The sequence below is a fragment of the Hevea brasiliensis genome, chromosome 2, assembly GCF_030052815.1.
Source record: "Hevea brasiliensis isolate MT/VB/25A 57/8 chromosome 2, ASM3005281v1, whole genome shotgun sequence".
NCBI classification, from domain to species: domain Eukaryota; kingdom Viridiplantae; phylum Streptophyta; class Magnoliopsida; order Malpighiales; family Euphorbiaceae; genus Hevea; species Hevea brasiliensis.
Window position 1 is genome coordinate 106,108,444 of NC_079494.1, and position 22,370 is coordinate 106,130,813.

Below are 22,370 nucleotides of genomic sequence, written 5' to 3' on the forward strand. Positions count from 1 at the left end.
TCTATCCTTTGGTTATCTTATACAGTAGCACATAAAACCCTGAGGACCATAACAACTCTCTTAATTACTGAAGTGCTAAGCCTATGTTGTCGGTTAAAAAAAGAATGTATATGTGAATATATTTTTGTGAAGGCCACCAGAAGGAAATGAAAGAAAAGTTCAGGGAAAAAAAAGAAAGAACCCAAAAAAGAACACCTTATTTCCCTTTTGAAGCTTTCTATATACATCTATATGTTAGTTTTCAACAATGAGAAGCCAGTTCTCGGAGTATTTTTATAGACCGTAACGGGCTCTTGGCACCAGAAAAGGGCAAAGACACTATCAGCTAATGAAGTTTGATTCCTCGTGCAATAATTCAAGATAAATTGGAGTAGGCATTCGATCACAAAAGTTGTGTTGATAAAATTGATCAAGAATTGAATATAAAATTGATCAAGAATTGAATGCCTATTAAAATGACACAGTTAATTTGTGACAGTCGCCTCTTATATGCTTCTGAGGAAATGTACGTTTTTCCAATCAATTCTGCAACCACCACATTAATAAGGTGGCCCAATGGCCCATGATTTCATTCCATCGTTTCAATTTCATTCATATTATGATATTAGTTCAACTTTGTATTCACTTATAGATACCCAGACAAGATATTCAGATTGGTCCATTTGAGATAATACTAATATCATGGACAGAGTTGCCTCCCTCTTCTCCTCTGCACATTTTATTCTTCTCTTGAGTTTGTTGAGGAATGGTAATTATAGTTCAGATAAGTCTCTTCGAAAATGTGACAATATGTCTGAATTCTGAGTGGCCTGTATTGTTTGAGATGATGAGGCACCAATCTTAAAATTAATGAGACGCTTTTCAGAAACATCCTCATTTTCCTAATCAGAATAGTAGTATTGATAATTGTATAGCTTGCCATGTGCAAGATGGAGAAAAGGGACTAATAATAAAAGCAAAGGCAGATGAATAATAAATGCAATAATTAAATATATGGTATCCATTGTCATTTCAGCAAAGAAAAAACAAAAAAATTATGCAGATTTTCTAGATGGAAGAAGCTCATTTGTGGCCACCACAAGCAGAAGAAGTGATGAGACAAATTTAAGAGACTACCCAGAATTGCCCTGAAATTATGCAGTTAGGCACTCATCTACATAGGGTAAGACCTAGGGATAAATGATGTGTCTTTTTGTCATGGACCCCCTGAGAGAGGCAGAATTTAAGGCCCTCAGGTTAGGTTTAATTGAGTGGGGCGGAAGTAAGCTTTCAAGCTATGATGGCTGATTAAAACTGAAGGCGAGTTTGATGGAAGAAAAGGTTTGTAAGTCTGCAAAAATCTATCATTTTCCAGCTCCATCAAAGGTATGTTGGTTTGCAATAATTGAACCAGTGGGATTCCAGGTGTCCTAGCTAGTTAGAAATTCTGCAGTTTCAACTCATTTTAGTGGTTGGAAATGTAACCGTTGAGATGGGATTGACCTGAAAGCTGCAAAAGCCGCCTGGAAGATGGGTCAACTCTTCGCCAATATTACTTAACACAGTCATCTATTATTGATTAATGTAGGCTTCCGACATCGAGCGGTGATGCGAGGTGTAATCACAGAGAAATATAAGACGAATTTCTAGTTCTAACTAGCAGTACACTCCATTAAGTAAATTAAAAGTTTGAAATTTAATGTGGATATAATTTATAAGAGTCAGATGATAAACATATCTAATAATTATTCTTAGAAAGACCATTCTTATCGTGTTAAATAATTTATAATGCTCTTATTATGTGTGATCTTATCAAACTCTATTATTATTTAGGGCAAAGTATACTTTAGTATCATAAATTTTTGTGTTTTTGCGTTTTTGCATGTTAAAGTTTAAGGTAAGTTTCATTTCAATTCAAGAATTTTATTTTCTTCTTGTTAGCACTTCGATAAAAAAAAAGTAGCTAATGACATTAATAGTATTGATGTGATATTAGACACTACGTTTGGCATCAATATTTTTTTGAAATATTTTTAAATCTAAGTGCAAAGGGTGGAAAGTCCATATATTAAATTGCCAATAAAAAAAAAAAAAAAGTTTCAAGCCTGGCATCTTTGAGCTGTGCCTTGCTCTTCTTTCTAAGCCATCTTTGATTCTCTCGGTGAAATCCTTATAGCCTGTACGATATACGCTTTTTGCATCATCTAACTAAATGTAATGCTAAGTTCACTTTATTAATTGGCTTTTTTTTTTTATTGAAAGGTATTAAAATTCATTAAGGGTTTATAAAAAGGCTGAGATCATACAAGACTTGGCCCAAAAGGCCATAACATTCTGGATACTTAATTACAACAAAAAAAATCCAAACCCAAAACCTCATAAGCACAAACCCAACACAGTAAACCTTAGGTCCAATGACCCAGAAAGAAGATTCAGAATAGCAAAACTCAGCTAAAGCAAAGGCCAGCATTGCTGCACACTAGTAACGCCGAGACAAACGGCTCCATTCACACCAAAAATTGGGCAACCATTTAAAAACCAATGGTAAGCATAGACCATGGGAGCCAAATCCATCGTAGGCCAAGACTAATGCCCCATCGAGGGTTGATGGCAGAGCTTTCTGGTAACTAAACCGAAGGTCAGCCGAAAGAGGACTTTGTCCGGCTATAAACCCCAATCGAGTGGTGGGGAGAGAAAAAACCAACAAGACTAGGCAAGGAGAAGAGCTCCCCAGCCCAGAAGGGGCAGGGGAAGCCACTTAGCGGCAAATGAAATGCCCTAGGCGCAAGAACAAAAGACAAAAATGGAAAGGTTTTTCTTTCTCTAAAACCTTACAAAGAGATGATATCGTACCATGCAATAAAGCTTTTTGGAGGTTTTATGCTAAGATCTTCAACTGACTGAAAGACTTGTAATTTTCTTTATGACATTTGCTACCACTAAATCCTCTATTTGCGAAATTTATTTCAAATTCCATCAAATTTGATAGGAATTCATTTTAATTATAAATAATTTTATAAAATTGAATACTAATTTTTATTCAAACTAAACACACAAAATATGAAATTTAATTAAATTTTATAAAATTTTATGAAATGAAATTCAACCAAACAAACTCAACGTCAGTACAGTTCATAAGAATTAGATAATCAGTCTATTTATGTTGGAGTCATTGTTCCTTTTATACTTATTCCCACAATGAAAGAATGTCCTTATCGTGTTAAGCAGTTTACAGTAATATTGTTATCAAATTAATAATTCTTTATTTAGGAGACATCTCGAGATAAAATTATACTGAGTCACAAGATTTTGGAGTGATAATTTATACACTTTCAAGTTGGAGATTCGGTAGCCGAGCGAAAATTATCCATTATCCAGCATAAATTACACTCAGCTATCAATTCTAAAAGTGAAGATCACAACAGTGGTGAAAGGAAACCACTCGGCCAAAACCAGTGTCTTAGCTCACAGTTTCAGCATTTCTAGAATTTTCAAATTAATCGCACACAGAAACTGTTGGTACTAACAATAGTTCTATTGAAACAAGCAGTTGCAGGTCAACGAGATACAAATCATGGGACATCCAACTAATGTTATACAAGCAGTTGCCCCGATGAAAGTCCAATAAAGCTGCTCTGCATGTTTCATTCGCAGTCTGTCGAATGTCTACCCAGTGGCAGAAGTATCCAACAACTAACCAAATAATAAGAGACCTTTCATTCGCACATTAGAGCCATTTTCGACCATGCATTGTAGGATAATCATCAAGCCTACTAAAGCTTCTAGTCCTAGTAGACTCAACTTCTCAACTTCCTTAACATATTTAGAACTCATAACGTAAAATAGAAATAATGCGAAAAAAAAATAAAAAACAAAAGTAAGTTAAACCATCTTCACTTAAAACTAACTACATTCGGCAGTAACACCCGGAACTTGTGTAAAGCCACATGTTTTTGAAAAATCATAACTTTTCGAAGCAGAAAGTAGATTCTGCTATTCTCACTGTGGCTTCAATAAACAGCAAGAAAACAAGTCTTTTTCCTAGGTGAGCAATTAAAGATTAAAAAAAAAAAGTTGCACTCATGTCCCAAACCATCCACCAAAATACCACAATAAAATATAACCACTGCACTTTATAGATCGTCACTGCCAAAAATTATGTGGATGCATCCTTTTTTGTGTTAACTACATAAAAAATAATAATAATAATAATAATAAGAAAGCACAACAATTTGTATATACACAAATCACAAAACCGATGCAGTTAATTAATAGAGGAAAGACTAATGGTGGTGGTGGTATATTGCTGAAACAAGGCCTTCATCAGGCAACATTTAATCGTCCTTGTACTCTTTAGCAGGCCGTGCTTCAAAGCCACCCCCTTCTCTCTTCTCAAGTGAGTAAGGCATATATGTTCCAAGAATTCTATCCCACATGACAAAGAATGGCTGTGAAAAGTTGTATTTGCTTCCGTAAAGCTGATGATGGACATCATGATAAGCAGTATTATTTTTAAAGAACATGTGGAAAAGATTCCCAGGAAGCCATAACCCACAATGGTCATCCACTGTTTTGATGGTGGCAAATGAGAAGAAGAAAATGGAGGCTCGAGGAGACATCCCAGAGAAGAGAAAAGATAAGGCCCCACCAATTGTGTCAAGCAGAAGCCCCTCCAGTGGATGATTGTATAGAGCTCCGAACGCATAGGGGACAACAAGCCGATGATGTTGAGAATGAATATGCCTATATAGAAACTTGTTGTGATGCATGTATCTATGCATGAAATACTGCCAAGTATCCAAAACCAACATAGCCATAACAAACTGTCTAGCTAGAACAATTAGGGAAGGTTGTTGATCTATAGCAGCCTGAGAATCATTTGCAGTTACCTATAGGAAAAGCAAAATCCCTAAATAAATTAGTAATTCATATTTAATCTTAATATCTATAATTATGCATTGGTTGACTTAATGCACATCAAGATCACTAATTATAACAACAAAGATAAAAATGATGAGGATGCATACATATGAACAAAAATAAGAACATGAAATAGCTGGCTGCAGGTTAAGGCAAACAATAAAAGAAAACAAATATAGCAGAACAACCAACAAATTCCAACTCAGAAAATATATAATTTCACAAAATCTTTCTCAGATGGTAATATGAGCTTAGACTTGCAAACCTATGCTTATTAACTCAACAATTGCACCATAGTCTCAAAGAAAAAAAAAATCCTGCAACCAACAACATAAAGAACTAAAAACACTTTTAGCAAAATAAACAACCAAACCCACTTGCCATTTTACTCAAACTTTATTAATTCAGGCTCTGATTTCAACCAACAGCCATATTAAGTCTTGCAAAATTTTCCCTTTATTTGCCAATTTATTTTTGTCTGAAATGATTTTACTTGATCTTCCCTTTTGCTACTTGCGAAAGGAAACATAACAAGCTATTCAAAGTCTCTTAACTGATATTTTAAATGATCACAGAACTTCAGAGACACACATAAATTGCTTCCTGACAGTATATACTTCATCATTTTGCCTCTCCTTGTATTAACTGTTGATGGGTTTATAAAAAGACATCTAAATAACAGCTAAGACATGTAATTAATTAACGCTAAAAACATAACTCATCTAGTTACACACGTTTCCCATGATTGAACAGGTTTCCCAAAAGAAAAACGTTTCTCTCAATTCACAGTATTACAGAAGGGAAATTATAAGAACCGTTGCGTTACGAGAAAGTCAAATCATAACCACAGAAAGAAAAGGGGGGTTTGAGGTTGGGGGGGGGGGGGGGGGTGGTGTGTTGTGTGTGTGGTTGTGGAGTTGGGAATTATTATTATTTTTTTACTCAGAAGTTTCTGATTTCATTAAAAAACCATGGAAAACGCACGAGAAAAAGTCAAAACATATATGAAAAATTGAAATCGCGCTATGATCATCGGATTTCATCCTCTGACCCACACCACGACTTTCCCATTAGAAAGAAACACCGTGTCTCTTTTATCTTTAAATCAAAATTCCAAACATAAACAAAATTTGAAAGAAAAAAAAAAAAGATAAACAACAAGGATCAAGCATGTAAAAAAGAATCAAATCAAATCAACCTGACACGAAATTAAAACATAACAGAAAAAAAGAAGCATACCGTAAACAAGAGGATAGCAACAACAGCTTGTATAGATTGTTGAAGAAGAACGCCTTTCACAACAGTGGCTTTGGAGACCAAATTTTTCTCATCCTCATCCTGCTTGGTGTGCAATCTATAATTTTCAAAGTATCCTAATCCAACATACAACCCCGAATAAACCCAGTAGACAAGAATTGGGACAAAAGTACCCAACAGTTCATCAGAAATTTGAAAACCCATGTTGCCAAATAACATCAGTGAAAGCATAAAACAACCAACCAGCAAGGAAAGTGTATGTTTTTTTTCTACGAAAATACTGATGATTATTACTATATATAATAAAAGATGGGTTGTAGTTGAGGAGGTGGGATCACATAATTCAAATTAGGGTTTGAATGGGAGAAGAAGATTCCACATAGTCATTGGAACCGAAGAGGAGGGACAGAGAGGGAAAATTAGATAGAGACAGAAAAGAAAAATCAACCCACGAGCTGGGGGGAGATTGGAGAGGTTCGATTTTTTATATTTTCTGCGTTGGGTTTGGACAAAACGACGCCGACTTTGTCTGGGAAAACAAGGGGTTTCTACCAGAGCAAAATGAAGTGGCAAGTGCGCGTGGAGCATGTCAGCGTGCTCTTGTTTGATGGTATTTGCTATTTCTACGTACATGTCATCGCGCTTACGTGGACTACAAGACAAAACAATAAATTATTTTAACAAGATAAACTAAATAAACTTTAATCTTTGGATTGCCGCTTATTTAAATAATTAATTTTAAAATGTGTTATTTATCATTATCATTATTTGTTCTTGATATTGATTAACTGACACAGAGATAAGATTATTTCAAATTCATTTGACTCAGTTTATCTATTTAATTTTTAAAATTTAGATTAAAGAATAATTTTGAATATTGATTGTATTTTTTTATTATGAATTAATTAAAAAATAAAAATAATACATTTTTTATTAAATTTTAAATTTTAATAAAATTTATTAATATTAAAAAATAAATTCATTTTTAACTTTTATTAGATATTGAATATAAGAAATCTCACTATTTTATTTATTTTTGTTGAATATTCACTTCTGTTAGATATTCAATATAGCAAATCTCGCTAATAAATTCATTTTAAATTTTTCACTCACTTTGAAAATTTAATTTTTCTATGGATAGTTATATTTTTAATTATTTTTTTCAAATCTTAATGCTTATATTTGACAAAAGATTTGTTAAATATTATCTATTTGCGTGTATAAATATATATTGTGCATTAAAAAAATAGATATTCAAATAAAAAATTTAGAATTTGAAATCATTTAATGTCTAAAAAATATAAAAATTATAACTAACTTCTGTTCACAATTTAAAAACAAGATATTAATTAACTTATTTATTTATCCACATTTAAAATAGAATTATAATTAATTAAAAATTCTATCATTGATAAAATTTTATAATAAAAATATAAAATACAAAATACATATATATTTATATTATTAAAATAATAAATATTTTGTACAACATATAAATAAAATAATTAGTTTCGTATTATAATTAAAGGTACATCACTTTTCTTCTTGAGTCTTCACTCTCTCAATTTTTTTTTAAATAATTAAACTATAATTTATTTTCATAATCAATATGCTATCATATGTTGGCAAATAAAGCAAATTTTTATTTTTTATAATTTGTTTATTTATTAATATACCCACCAAACTTATGACGCTAGTTGAAAAGAAACTTCCTTGATGCTATAACAAACTTCTTCTTCCCCTCTAGAAACACTCTTCTCCTCCAGAAAGACGACTCCTCTTCCCCCTGCTGCTGGTTTACTTTTTTCTAGAAGAATCACTTTCATGCATTTCATTATTAACGTCTTCACCTCAAAAAAAAAAAAAAAATTAAAGAATAAAAATGAGGTGTTGCATTCTTATTGTCTTCTGGGTGGGAGATGGGGTTGTGACTTGAGAAGCACGATTCTGCGCTGCATCAAATTAGTTTTCATTAGCCTATCTGGCAAAGCGTAAGGAATCTGATCTTGTAATTTAAATTCTGACGAATAATTACAATATCTAATTCCAACTACCCGACTATTCTTCCAGCCAGCCAAATCCGGGTAGATATTTTGACCCCATCCAATCCATTACGTAACAGAACGAATAAAGCCCATAGTCACCAAATAAAATTTACCTACTGGTCAATAAAAGCAACTGTAGCTTAGCAATTGAGGATTAGCAGAATGAATGAATTATAGAGTTACATCTTTTAGTTTTGCCTATTTAAGAAGGACAATCAATTAAAGAACCACATCATATTAACTGTAAACTATTAAGATAGTTGCCTCAATTAATGTCTCCACAAACTAGTTAATTAGTTAAATGAATCTCAACCTCTCTGGTGAACAACTTGATTCCTGCTAGAGCCTAGGAAACTAATTATATGCCTATAACAAATTTGCAGGAAAAAAGGGAACAAACAAAAGAAAGGACCATAAATAAACATTTAAATCTCAATTAGTTCTTACCTCGGTTGCCCTTCACCTCTCTGGGATCCTTCTTTTTCTCTGAGATCCCAAAGACATCATGACAAAGGTCCTTCATGGAGGTGGACACCTATACGTTGAACTGCAAATTTGTTAACCATATCAAAATAAGGGGATATTGGGGGTATGGAGTAAGAACTGCAGTTTTCACCAAAGATTGATGCATTGAGCAGAAGAGTTTACTCACAAATTTGAATTCAGATTCACATATGCCACAAACTGTCTATCTTGAGCTGCGGAGAGAGAAACATAAACCACATAAGCTAAAACACAAAGGTAATATAGTTCTTTAATCAACAACTGGTGAAAAAATTTGTTCACTGTCCTTGCGTTTCTTTGCATACAAGTAGAATGCAACTGCAGTAACACAGGCCGGTTGAAGCCAGCAGTTGCTCGTCTTGAAGCTGGCAATGATGCAAGAAAATATTCCTCGTACCTGACAATCGACACCTCTCAGTCGGAAAACACGTAATACAAATATAGTAATTACCGGGGCCTACAGGTGTACAATTGACACAAACAAAATATTTTTAAGTTGATTAAAGAAATCTAGACCTCAAGAGATCATTGCAGGACACCACCTAGAAGGTCTACTAAAGGTCTACTAATCTTCTGAGCTACAACATATCTAAAAGGTTGAATATTAAAAGCACACATCTAGTGATTACATGCAGAAAAATCACTCATTATAAACTGATTTTGGGATCTGTTACTCATAGGCATTTTTAAGAACACAATGCAAATGTCACTTTATGCGTGGCAACATAAAATGGAATTCAGTTAGTGGGTAAACCAAAGAAATAGAAATGATAGGCCATTTTTCACAAAAGGAATGAGCCTAATGCACCCAAACTGAATCCCCAATTCTCTAATATTCAGCTTTGTCCTACAGCACACAACCAAAAATCAATCCAGGTTAAGATCCAACATCTTAGTACATTATCTATTAAATTCAAATCAAGAAATATAACCCAGAAAGAAGAGAATAAGAACTTGCTTAACACCAAGACTGTTTGGCAGAGAATTGAAGGACCTATTGTAAGCCTTCTCTAACATTCCACTCAACCTTATGCTGCCTGCCTATAAAAAAAACTTGAAACCTGCACTCATTTATACCGATACATTAACATACAAATGATCTATCCATAAAAAAAATAAAGATAAAAAAGATTATAAACAAAATGGGCACCGTGTTGCAGCGATTTCCAAGCGGATTATAGCCTTACAAACCTCTCCCTGCAAGTAATTAAATAATTTTGACGATTTTAGAAAACACTCGCAATGTTACATATTTGATCAAATGAATTTGAAATTCCAAAGTAGCACTTACAACTCCGATAATGGAGGAATCAAACTGGACGTCACAGAGGCGGAGGAGCTCCGCCGCTTTTCGGATCAGGTTCTTGAATTCCGATAGGCCAAGCTTCTTTGCAATTTCCGACAAATCCATTCGCATGATGAAGGATTGTTTGTTTGCTGGTTGTTGGATTGAACGGTCAAGACTGAGAGCATCAAAGAAGAGAAATACTTCTTTTGCATTTGAAGAAAAAAAAGTGAAATGTACGATGAAAATAAACTGGCAGACATGGAGGGAAAGAGTATTCCAGGTAATTTTTTGAAGCTTTAGCGCACACTGTAATCACTGGAATTTGCCACCGTCTGCCATGGTGCCAAGAGTCGACTAATTGTCCACTTGGGTGTTAGTGCTAATTCATAACCTTGTCCTCACCAAGAGATTAGACCAATTGTTTTTCCATTGATTTCCAAGCAAAACACTTAATTCTATGAGAAATACAAAGAAATTAAAAACAAATCCCTTGTAAATGATTTTATTTTCTTATATGGATAATTTGGTTTAATCTGACTAAAAAGGTTACCGCTATTTTCCACATTTGGGATTTTCTCTTAATAACAACTTGTTTATGAAAAGGGGGCTAGCGGTACACAACTGCAATACACTTGCATTAACAATGAATACGGGCGAGCAAGACAACAGTCCAACATAAATGAGGGAAAAATTAATATGGTTCTTTCTTTTTAGTTCTAGAGAGAATTTTCTCTCAAATCTTTCTTCCTTTGTTGTTTCCTGTCTCGGGTTCATGGCTTTCCACCTCCTGCAGTCTTTTCCGGCCCTTCTGGGTAGGGAAACACATTAGTTTTGGGCATGGCTTGCGGGTCAGCCCTCCCCCAACTAGAATGGGTGTAAATAGGTTTTGGATTGTGTTTATCTTTTGCAAGTCTAAAGGAAATAGAGACGGCAGCATTGAATATCCATATTGTGGCTTTGTTTTGGTTTTATGCTGGAGTCGAGCCATCGTCAAAGAGTGGTAGCCACTGTTTCCATGGAGGGCTCCTTGCATCTGTGATGGCGATGGTGAGTATCTCTAGGTCATCGAGCCAGCCTCCTATGACCTATAGCTGACTGAGATTGACGCTTTAGACGCGTTTTAGGAAAGCGTGCAGCTCTTGCGGGGAATTTAACTGCGTGAGTTAGAAATAAAAATTATTAAAAATGAATGTGATATGAAAAATTTATGAGATCAGGGGTGAGAAAAGTCAATAGTCCTAAAAACGTTAATATCAGTAGCGTTTTAAAATCTAAAACGCTATTAATAATAACGGTTTGTGCGGATGGCATCCAAATTAAAAAAAAAAAAAGTTTGCCGCTATTATAAGTAGTGTCCAGCTTTTGTTTTAAATTTTTTAATATTTTAAATAAAATATAAATATTATTTTAATAAATAATATTATAATAATTAATATTATAATATATATTATTAAATATTATAATTTTATTTATTAAAATAATATTTATATTTTATTTAAAATATAAAATAAAATAATTAAAAATTAAAAAAAAAATAGACGCTACTTACAATAGCGATCAATTTTTCTTAAAATTTTTAATTATTTTTTTTATTTTCTATTTTATTACATTTTAATTTAATTTTAAATTAAAAAATAATATTTATAATAAAAATATTATAATATATATTATTAAATATTATAATTTTATTTATTAAAATAATATTTATATTTTATTTAAAATATAAATTAAATAATTAAAAATTAAAAGAAAAATTGAACGCTACTTATAGTAGCGTCCAATTTTTCTTCAACTTTTTATTTATTTATTTTTATTTTTTTATGTTATTAAATTTTAATTTAATTTTAAATTAAAAAATAATATTTATAATAAAAATATTATAATATATATTATTAAATATTATAATTTTATTTATTAAAATAATATTTATATTTTATTTAAAATATAAAATAAAATAATTAAAAATTAAAAGAAAAATTGAATGCTACTTATAGTAGCGTCCAATTTTTCTTAAACTTTTTATTTATTTTTTATTTATTTTTTATGTTATTAAATTTTAATTTAATTTTAAATTAAAAATGATATTTATAATAAAAATATTATAATATATATTATTAAATATTATAATTTTATTTATTAAAATAATATTTATATTTTATTTAAAATATAAAATAAAATAATTAAAAATTAAAAGAAAAATTGAACGCTACTCATAGTGGCATCCAATTTTTCTTAAACTTTTTATTTATTTTTTTTTATTTTTTATGTTATTAAATTTTACTTTAATTTTAAATTAAAAATAATATTATAATATATATTATTAAATATTATAATTTTATTTATTAAAATAATATTTATATTTTATTTAAAATATAAAATAAAATAATTAAAAATTAAAAAAAAAATTGGAGCTAACGTCCAATTTTTCATAAATTTTTTATTTATTTATTTTTATTTTTTATGTTATTAAATTTTAATTTAATTTTAAATTAAAAAATAATATTTATAATAAAAATATTATAATATATATTATTAAATATTATAATTTTATTTACTAAAATAATATTTATATTTTATTTAAAATATAAAATAAAATAATTAAAAATTAAAAGAAAAATTGGACGCAACTTACAGTAGCGTTTAATTTTTCTTAAACTTTTTAATTATTTTTTTTTATTTTTTATTTTATTAAATTTTAATTTAATTTTAAATTAAAAAATAATATTTATAATAAAAATATTATAATATATATTATTAAATATTATAATTTTATTTATTAAAATAATATTTATATTTTATTTAAAATATAAAATAAAATAATTAAAAATTAAAAGAAAAATTGGACGCTACTTACAGTAGCGTCCAATTTTTCTTAAACTTTTTAATTATTTTTTTTATTTTTTATTTTATTAAATTTTAATTTAATTTTAAATTAAAAAATAATATTTATAATAAAAATATTATAATATATATTATTAAATATTATAATTTTATTTATTAAAATAATATTTATATTTTATTCAAAATATAAAATAAAATAATTAAAAATTAAAAGAAAAATTGGACGCTACCCGTCTAATTTTTCTTAAACTTTTTATTTATTTTTATTTATTTTTTATTTTATTAAATTTTAATTTAATTTTAAATTAAAAAATAATATTTTATAATAATAAAAATATTATAATGTATAATATTAAATATTATGATTTTATTTATTAAAATAATATTTTTAATTAAATAAAAAATTAAAATTATTTTTCAATTAAAAATTAAATTAAATTAAAAATTAAAATTAAATTACATTACAAAATTTTTATATTTTTTAATTTAATTTTAAATTGAAAAATAATTTTTTATAATAAAAAATTATAATATATGATTTTAATTATTATACTATTATTTATTAAAATAATATTTATATTTTTATTTAAAATGTAAAAATAAAATAATTAAAAATTAAATAAGAAGCTAGACTACAGTAGCGTCCAGATTTTTATTTAAATTTTTTAATTTTTTTTATTATAATAATATTTTATATTTTTAATTTCTTATTTAATTAAAATTTAATTTAATTTTAAATTAAAAAATAATTTTTTATAATAAAAATATTATAATATATATTATTAATTATTATAATATTATTTACTAAAATAATATTTATATTTTATTTAAAATATTAAAAAAATTAAAATTAAAGCTGGGCGCTACTTATAGTAGTGTTCAACTTTTTTTTTTAATTTGGATGCCAACCGCACAAAACGCTATTATTAATAGCGTTTTGGACATTAAAACGCTACTGATACTAACGTTTTTAGGACTCTTGACTTTTTTTACCCTAATCTCGTAAATTTTTCATACCACACCTTTTATTAGTAATTTTTATTTCTAACTCACCCTTGTACGGTAAATTCCCCGGCTCTTGTAGCCATGGAAGCTTCCATTGTCTTTTTCCTAGCAGCAATGGCGGTGCTGCAATGGTCCTAATGTTTCTATGTTTTGGTCTTCTAGGGCCACAGTGTAATGGGTTTGGGTTTCCATGTATGGGCTGGTTTCTGGGCCTCTTAGCCTTTCTTTATATTCTAAATGATTCGATGTCTTGCTGCCCACTCTGGGCCTTACTTCACAAATTTAAAAAAAAATAATAATAAAAAAAGATAACACTACAACATCTTAAATAAAGACTGCAATCATATAAAAATTAAAAATTAAGACTCCATTTAAAATAAACCATTCGCAAGAAAAAAAATTGAATTTTTATACATTTATATTTAATTTATATTTTTTAAAAATAATTTTTTTAAATTAAAAATAATTAAATTCTTTTCTTTTGATTGATAAAAATAAATTAATTGAATTAAATTTTTATAAATTTTAAATTCCAAAACAATGAGCAATTGATTACTTTCTCTTATTTTCTTTTTCTTAATTATCTAGATTACTGAACTAAAATCATACATTAGAAAATTCCAGAAGCTTTTCTCTAACAAAGTTCAAGCATATGAGTCATGACCTCAATATACCTACAGCCTACAGCATAATAATTGGCCATAGAACTATTGAACATATGGAAATTATTGATAATTCAATTTCCATATGAGTTCAATTTGATTCAATTTATAACTGAATGGATAGTTTGCAAACTCCTATGAGTGAATCTCCCAAATTCAATTACATTTTTTCAAATTAAAATAGATTTCTCTTAAAAAAAAAATTAAAAAGCAAAGAAATGAAAAGACCACTTCCTGATCTCAGGGCCCACGTCTACCCATAGAGCCCACCTTTAGTTGAACAAAATTTAACCCGACCCACACACGAGCATAGCATGCTGGCAAGGGTCGCATCTACGCAGTTTAACCTCCTTTTCAGAGTGAGCCAACGTTCATATCATGGATCCACTATATTACTTCTCCACAAACGAGTTCCCGCGTCGCGACATTGGGTCACTGAGATCTTCAATCAGGTATTAAGAATCCTCCATTTCTTAATCACTCCACATCACTGATTACATTAGACCATTCATTGTGAATTTTTCTTTGCAATTCGGGAATTATGTTTGAATTTTTCTTTTGAATTTTTCTTCGCAATTCGGGAATTATACTTCAAATTTTCTCATTTGCTGAATTTGAATGGTCTGGTCAATTATCGCACAGAGGATGAGCTGCTGTATTTCCTTGGAGGTTTTCAATCTCAGTTGCTTCAATGGCTCTTTACAAATTCAATGGAGACTTATTGCCGGAGAGAAGAGGCATTGTCGGTGAGGTTTTCAATTCGCTCGGTCGAACAGACCATAGTGTTCGGGTCGTTCGTCGAGGAAGGAGGTTCGCTCGTTTTACTAAACCCAGTTTTTTGATTTGGGTATTGCTGCTTTCTGCTATCTTCTTGATTTCTTTCTCTGTCTTTGGCCTCAAATTGCAACTTCCTGGTGAGCCACCCACTACTTACTCTCTTAATTATCCAATCTCTTTCTGCCAAATGCATGCTCGGTTATTTATTATTATTATTATTATTATTATTATTATTATTATTATTATTATTATGGTTATTTGGTAGGTAATTTGGAAATTTTGGAGAGCAGCATTTCATCTTCACAGAAATTTGATATTGGTGGTAATAGAGAAAGAAGCGTCAAGTTTTCGAATGAAGTCCAGCATGAATTTTCTGGATCTAATAACGTTGTCAAAACATCAAGAAGCAAGCGCCGTAAACAGCGTAAGAGAAGTTGGCTTGTATACCATTAATTTCCATATATGTGTTTTGCCATATGATAATTTCATCTTATTATTGTTAGAAACATTAACTCTGTTCTTTTGGGATCTATGCTACTTTTTCAATTGTCTTGTTGCTCGAAGATTTGGAAACTCTAGGATGAAATTTTGACCCTAGACATTTCAGCTTTATATCTGCTGTTATATTATATTTTTTGATCTAGGATATAGAACAGATTAATTAGGAGAAGTGCATAATGGTCTTATTAATCACATGGTAATTAACATAAAATTACTTTCTTAAACTTAATAAATAGAATCCTTAATCACATCTTTCATAAACAACACTAAAACTGATATTTTTCTTGATTGAAGAATTTTTAATTTCTTAAATTCCAGACATATTTTGCTAATCAATTCGTCTTTTTATCATGACTTTTGTTCTTTTTGTCCTATGTGTTGATCTGTCAGATTTTCCTTGTGAAGTTGGGTTTTCGGAAGCAGTTGAATATCTCATTGAGCCGCTAGATATCAGAAATTTCACGCAATTTTCTCTCCGTTATGTGGATACAGAGGAGAAGGCTTTGGGAACAACTTCATTTGAATCTAGATTTGGAGGACATCAGACCCTCCAGGAAAGAGAGAAATCTTTCTATGCTAGAAATCAAACAGTTCACTGTGGTTTTGTCAAGGGACCCGTTGGATTTCCTAGTACCGGATTTGATTTGGATGAAAAGGACAAGGCATACATGAGTACTTGTCTGGTAGTGGTTTCTTCTTGCATTTTTGGAAGCTCTGACTTTCTGAGGAGGCCTACAAGTAAAAAAGTACCTACCTCCTTTTAAGTATAAATTTTAGTCATGTAGACCATTGTTTTTCTTTTTTAAATATTTGAGTTGTGTTTTGTACGTTTACATGTCAAAGCTATTTTAGATAAGAATCATCAAAAATTTCAGTCTACTTACTCGTAGCACTTTAAATTGTCTACAAAAAGAAAGCACACAAAGCCGGTGGCCATAAAGTTATCTTAGGATGACTTTGTATTGGAAGACATTCCAATGAGTTAAAAGAGAATTACAAGATTATTCTTTTGAGCTGTTTAAGGTACTATAGTTTTGTACTTTTATTATATGATAACTATATATAGGTAGATAGATAGATAGATAGATAGATAGGGAGAAACAAAGTAAGATAGACAGAGAGTTTTCTAGTAATTTATTTATTAGGTAGGTAGATATGAGCATACCTATTTGGTATATCAATATTTGTGTTTTCTGCTGAGATTATGCTTTTAGAAACTACAGTGTTTTTTGGCTCATACATTTAGGAGTGTGTTGGATTATTTTAGTTTATGTTCTATTATCTTTACAGATTGTATTGAACCTCTAAATAGACAAATTATATTACTTATATTCTCCTTTGAATATAGCTTTATTGACAAAAAAACAAAAAGATATGATTTATAATATTGTCATGTAACCTAAAAGCAACAATAAATCGTTGTCATGGGTAAAATGGACCAATTGCAATGGTCACTGAAGTTTGGGGAAGTTACACCTCTGTAACTTTAACTAGTTTGAACTGTTAGTGTTAACTTCATTATGAGCTTTAATTCCATTTACGATATATTATCATCACCAAAATAACCAAGACTCCAATGAACAATCTAAAACTGTTGTGGAATTTATGCTTAGGGAGTGGAATCCCCCATTTCAGGCGAAGTTGCTCACCAGAATCAGTTTTCAGATGAGGTTACTCACTGAGGTCTCAACAAAAATTTGACTAATATGACTACATTGAAATTGAAACCAAAGTTCAGTGATGAAATTGGGACAAAATAAAGTTTGGTGATTCGGGTGAAATTACCTCTAATGGTCAGTGGCCAATGATGTTTCTTCTTATTCTTGTACATCAGAGAGCAAGGTATCAGGGATTAAACACTTGACCGACCTCCTTCATTACAGTGCAGACACTTGAAACAGAGATCAATGGTGTATTTTACCTATTGCTTTTGTGCTTCTTGGGTGTTAGTCATGTTCTTAGTTCTTTCAATGATGTTATATGTTCTTGCTTGTTCCAGATCAGCAATTTTTCCAAGAAAAATGTTTGTTTTGTTATGTTTTTGGATGAGCAAACACTGTCCAAACTGTCTTTGGATGGACATATACCTGATGATAGAGGATATGTTGGTCTATGGAGAATAGTTGTTGTCAAAAACCTGCCATATGATGACATGCGGAGAACTGGAAAGGTGCCAAAATTTTTATCACATCGCCTCTTCCCTTCTTCTAGGTGATTGTTATGCTATCATTTAGTTTACTTTATAGCTCTAGGACTTAATTTTTTGTTGTCATAATTCTGACCAGAACTTAAAATTTCTTAATTTTTTTATTCACATCCACAATTCTTTTTCCAGATATTCAATTTGGCTCGATAGTAAGATGAGACTCAACACTGATCCAATGCTAGTACTTGAATACTTTTTGTGGCGAATGAGATCAGAGTATGCCATTTCAACACATTATGACCGTCACTGTGTCTGGGAGGAGGTACTCCAAAATAAGCGTCTAAACAAGTACAATCACACAGCCATTGATGAACAGTTTAACTTTTATCAGTCTGATGGTCTCACAAAGTATGACCCTTCAGATCCAAATACTCCTCTTCCAAGTTGTAAGTGTTTTGGCGATGAAGATTGGCTTTTCCCTTTTTTTTTCCCTTCTGAATTCCTTGAATGTTAAATGTTGATTTTGCTTGTTGTATCCTGTAGATGTGCCAGAAGGTTCATTTATTGTACGGGCCCATACACCAACGTCAAATTTATTTTCATGCCTCTGGTTCAATGAAGTTGATCGATTTACCTCACGTGATCAACTTAGTTTTGCATACACTTACTTGAAACTGAGGAGATTAAATCCAGATAAACCATTCTACCTATATATGTTCAAGGTAATATATAGCTTAACGAATCTATGCATATATGTAATTGATTAGATAGAAAGTGAGGTCATGTTGCATCTTGGTGGTAATTTGTAGTAAGTGCTGGGAAGTTCTTCTTTTAGTCCAAAACTTTGCCCAATTGGTCACTTAATTCATAGATTCTACAATGTCAATCTTGTCACTAAGTCTCTGCAAAGTTGTTTATCAATTGCTTGCTGAGGATTTGTCTAAAGCAACTTCGTATGAGCAGTAGAGTAATTGCCACCCTTTTTTTAGGCCTAATGACCAAAAAATCCTGATCTTTGGCACATTATTAATTTTAGCTAATTCTTTTAATTTTATCAATTTAGTCCTTAACCTTTCATGTTAGCAACTATTTTAACAATTCAATTCAGATTGACATAAAAAAAAAAATGTATTTTTATAAAATATTTTTGTGGTCAAAATTTCATGCTAACCCTTCACTCCCTCTGGCTCTCTCTTTCCTCTCCTCTCAGAGTAAAAATAACATCTAAATTGCAATTTAGATGCCATGGAGGCTGTAATTTCTCTAAATTCTTCGTAAACTCCAAAACTTTTGCCTCTATCTCTAATGCAAAACCTCTCACTTTCCCAATCATTTTACACCTCACAAAACCCACCGCAACTAAAAATACCTCTAATTCCTAATTTTTCATATCAAGAAATCCCAACAAAAAACTGGTCTCCTTCAGATCAAGGATTTCCCAACCCTTCTCTCTCTCCTCCCTTTCTTTCTCTTCTTTCACTTCTCCAGGCCACATCTTCAAAGCAATCATTACCCTTTCTGCAACCTTCATTCAGAGAATTCTCTGCAACCTATGCTATCTGCTTTCCCTTCCACCCTCTGATTGTCTCTCCCCTAGCATCACTCACCCTTAAGTTCTGCGCCAACTCTCTTGGCAACTAATATAACTGCATCTCTGGCTTGTGGCTCTGTGGTTTGAGTTTCTCTACACTGCCAAAACTGCTGAGCCAGATGACTCCAAAATCTTCTGGGAAATTCAAAAGGATATGAAGGCTAGAAGGTGTTTTACGCAGCAGCTTACAAATCCATTTCCGGGTCACTGTCCAGAGAGAGATGTGAAGGGGTTAGTGTTTAGTTTCTAAAGGAAATAAAAGGAGGGGGGGGGGGGGGGTTGTTTTGCTAGTGTGCTTGTGTTTTTTTTTTTTTTTTTCACTTTTTCTTGAGTTTGTGGTTACTTGTCAAGTTAACACTTAAGAATGATGATAGAGATGGGTGGTGGGTGACAGAGAGAGAAATGGATTTGAAGGATTGTGATGTTATTTTTAATAATCAATCAGATTTATTAATAAAATAATTATCTTTTTTGGTCAACTTGAGTTAGATTAATTGTTACAAATGTGAAATGTTGAGGATTGAATTAATAGAATTTAAAATTTTGGGTAAAATTCATAATGAATGTAAAAGTCCTTTTTTTTTGTATAATTTGGCCTTTTCTCTAATAAATCTTTGTCAAGCCTGCCCCAACTACTTTGGGATTCAGGATTGGACAAGTTGAGAATAATTTTTGTCAACTGTCTCCTCTGATTTTTATGTTATGTTAATTTGTGGCCATAAAGTTCTTAGTTGAAATTTTATTTAGACGTGTTGTGGAATTGTAGAGGACCATTAGTTTGTGTTCTTGTCTGTGCTCTTGTTTCTATGATTTCAAAGAAGTGATTGACTGTTGCCTTGGATACGCATGTTAACTTCTTGGCAATGGAAAACATTAAAGGAAAGCCTTTATTTCTGTTTAAGATTCTCTGCAGTCTATTTCATTTGGAGGTTGTCTTTGTGAGGACCTCATGCACAATTATGTGTAACTTCATCATTTTGTTTTAATCTCTGCAGGATTGTGAACGCAGAGCACTAGCAAAGCTTTTCCATCATAGGGCATTGCCATCGCCTCCACCTGTTCCTTAATCACTGAAATTTCTTTTGGCAGTTATGTCTTGTCTGGTAAGATTACGCATGTTCTTGCCCCCCTACCCCACTGTACTTTTCCCTCTTTTTTTTTTTTCCCATTTAGATTGCCTTTACAACTTTGCCCCATAAAATCAAAGAAGCAAAACAAACATAAAAAAAACTTTCTGTTTATGCACATATGCTTACCTAAGGAGCTTCTGATTGCATGAATGATTTAATACAACTCATCAAAGTTGATATCACAGCCTGTGTATCTCAATGAGAATTGATATTTTACTTAAAATTATTAGGCAAGTGTTAAGCCCCAAGATTCTTCTGGCTTAACCAAGATGTTTGAGCAGGCAGAAAGAGAGGGGAAATGAGAAAGAAAAGGAGAGAGAAGGAAGAAGCAGCGGAGAAAGTGAAGAAAGACAGAGATAAGAAGAAAGGGAAGATTTAGGAGAGAGGAGAAGAAGAATTTAGAAGGAAATTGTAATGAATTCTAGTATTGCTCTCTCTAAAATGGCTCATAGTACATTTTTATCTGTAGTTTAATCTCCCAAGTGTGAATCAGTTACAAAATAGAATTCCTAACCACTTTAATGTTGTTTCTGGTGGCAAGTTGGGGAATTTTCCATTAACTCTATTTTTAACAAAGTAAATCATATTTTATAAATCACTACTTTTGGATGGATAGATAAAGGCCTATCTTATGGTAGAAATAGTGAAGTACAAACCAAATAAACTAAAATTCAGTGTTACATTAAAAGGAACATGATAATATGAAGGTCCCTAGCTTCTCATTTAAGAACCTATGCAAGTCTTTGATGGATTTTATGCCGCCTGTGCAGGAGCAGGTATTGAAAGAAGAAAAAGCATAAGATTCCTGAGTGCCTTCTTCAAAAATCTAGTTTGATGGATCTTTCAAGCTTGGCAGAAATCAGACCTGAGCATTCAGCTGCCTTATGAGAGGATGAGATTGATTAGGTGGATGCCTTATATCTATGGTAAATGACTGTATTCTATGGGCAAGTAGTTTTCAGCATGGAGAGCTTGGGGCTTTGTTGGACTAAATGATTGGTAATGATATTGCAGAAGTGTCCCTTGATATCAGGGCTTCATCCCTGCATTATTTTTCTTCATTTTAGTTTCAAACTTAACACCAACCTACTTAATCCGATGTGTCCCCATGTGCACATACACACAGAGACTGATGACTGATTGCTTTTCCACTATAGTTTGCAACACATCTCTCTTCTGAATATTTACCAACAAATTGTTGGGAGGGAAGAAAGGTGCTAAGTTCTTAAGCATTATTTTGTCCTTTTTGTATCCTATAATTTTTCTAATGGCAGGTTAGCATGTTACATTTTGTTGAGGGAGAAAGAAAGAGGGGGGATTCTCCTAGCTGTTAAGAGAGCATGGAATCCTGCTGGTCAATAATCAAGATCTTTACATTTACTAACCCGAGTGTTCGAGAATTGTGTATTATGTGTATTGCACACATCTTTTACTCTTAATGGAGAGAGAAGGAAGGAGAGGTTAGAGTATGTAACTGCTTGAGCATGCATTTTTTATCTTCTTACTTTTGAATTCATGATTCTTGGGGTCCTTAACCACTGACACTTGTAACTATGCATGAGAATGCCAATCATGCTTTCTTGAAGGTCCTACAATCTTTTCATGACAAACTTGTGTTATCCTGCTCTTTCAAACTGTCTATAAGTACCTGATTGTTTGTTGCTTGATCCAACAAATACTTTGCCTGGCAAAAAGAGGAAGAGAAGAGTCTGAGACTCCATTGT

At 31.4% G+C, this 22,370-nt stretch overlaps 2 protein-coding genes and 1 long non-coding RNA gene across 8 annotated transcripts; 1 reads left to right on the forward strand and 2 right to left on the reverse strand.

Moving 5' to 3' along the window:
• Positions 1-4,092: 4,092 nt before the first annotated feature.
• On the reverse strand, positions 4,093-6,639 carry LOC110638775 (sphinganine C4-monooxygenase 1). The gene is made up of 2 exons (XM_021789458.2): positions 6,139-6,639; positions 4,093-4,868 (listed from the first exon to the last, which is right to left on the reverse strand). The coding sequence occupies exons 1-2, from the start codon at positions 6,385-6,387 to the stop codon at positions 4,314-4,316; spliced, it is 804 nt and encodes a 267-aa protein (XP_021645150.1). The 5' UTR covers positions 6,388-6,639; the 3' UTR covers positions 4,093-4,313.
• A 1,126-nt stretch (positions 6,640-7,765) lies between these two features.
• Positions 7,766-11,109, reverse strand: LOC110638773 (uncharacterized). Of its 2 annotated transcripts, none has more exons than XR_009144706.1 (3): positions 8,854-11,109; positions 8,649-8,736; positions 7,766-8,006 (listed from the first exon to the last, which is right to left on the reverse strand). It is a non-coding gene; the product is annotated as an uncharacterized LOC110638773 (long non-coding RNA). The 2 variants fall into 2 exon arrangements; XR_002491745.2 differs by lacking the exon at positions 7,766-8,006 and adding an exon at positions 8,024-8,314.
• A 3,687-nt stretch (positions 11,110-14,796) lies between these two features.
• Positions 14,797-22,256, forward strand: LOC110638756 (probable hexosyltransferase MUCI70). 5 transcript variants are annotated; one of them, XR_009144707.1, is made up of 10 exons: positions 14,798-14,953; positions 15,144-15,415; positions 15,544-15,702; positions 16,170-16,525; positions 17,779-17,990; positions 18,115-18,371; positions 18,469-18,647; positions 20,512-20,619; positions 21,417-21,645; positions 21,921-22,256. XR_009144707.1 is itself a non-coding variant. In XM_058137593.1 (9 exons), the coding sequence occupies exons 2-8, from the start codon at positions 15,193-15,195 to the stop codon at positions 20,581-20,583; spliced, it is 1,458 nt and encodes a 485-aa protein (XP_057993576.1). In that variant the 5' UTR covers positions 14,798-14,953; positions 15,144-15,192; the 3' UTR covers positions 20,584-20,619; positions 21,417-22,256. The 5 variants fall into 5 exon arrangements, 2 of the variants coding, with proteins under 2 accessions (XP_057993576.1, XP_057993588.1); XR_009144709.1 differs by having other exon boundaries at positions 21,417-21,572; XM_058137593.1 differs by having other exon boundaries at positions 21,417-22,256.
• The last annotated feature ends 114 nt before the right edge of the window (positions 22,257-22,370 follow it).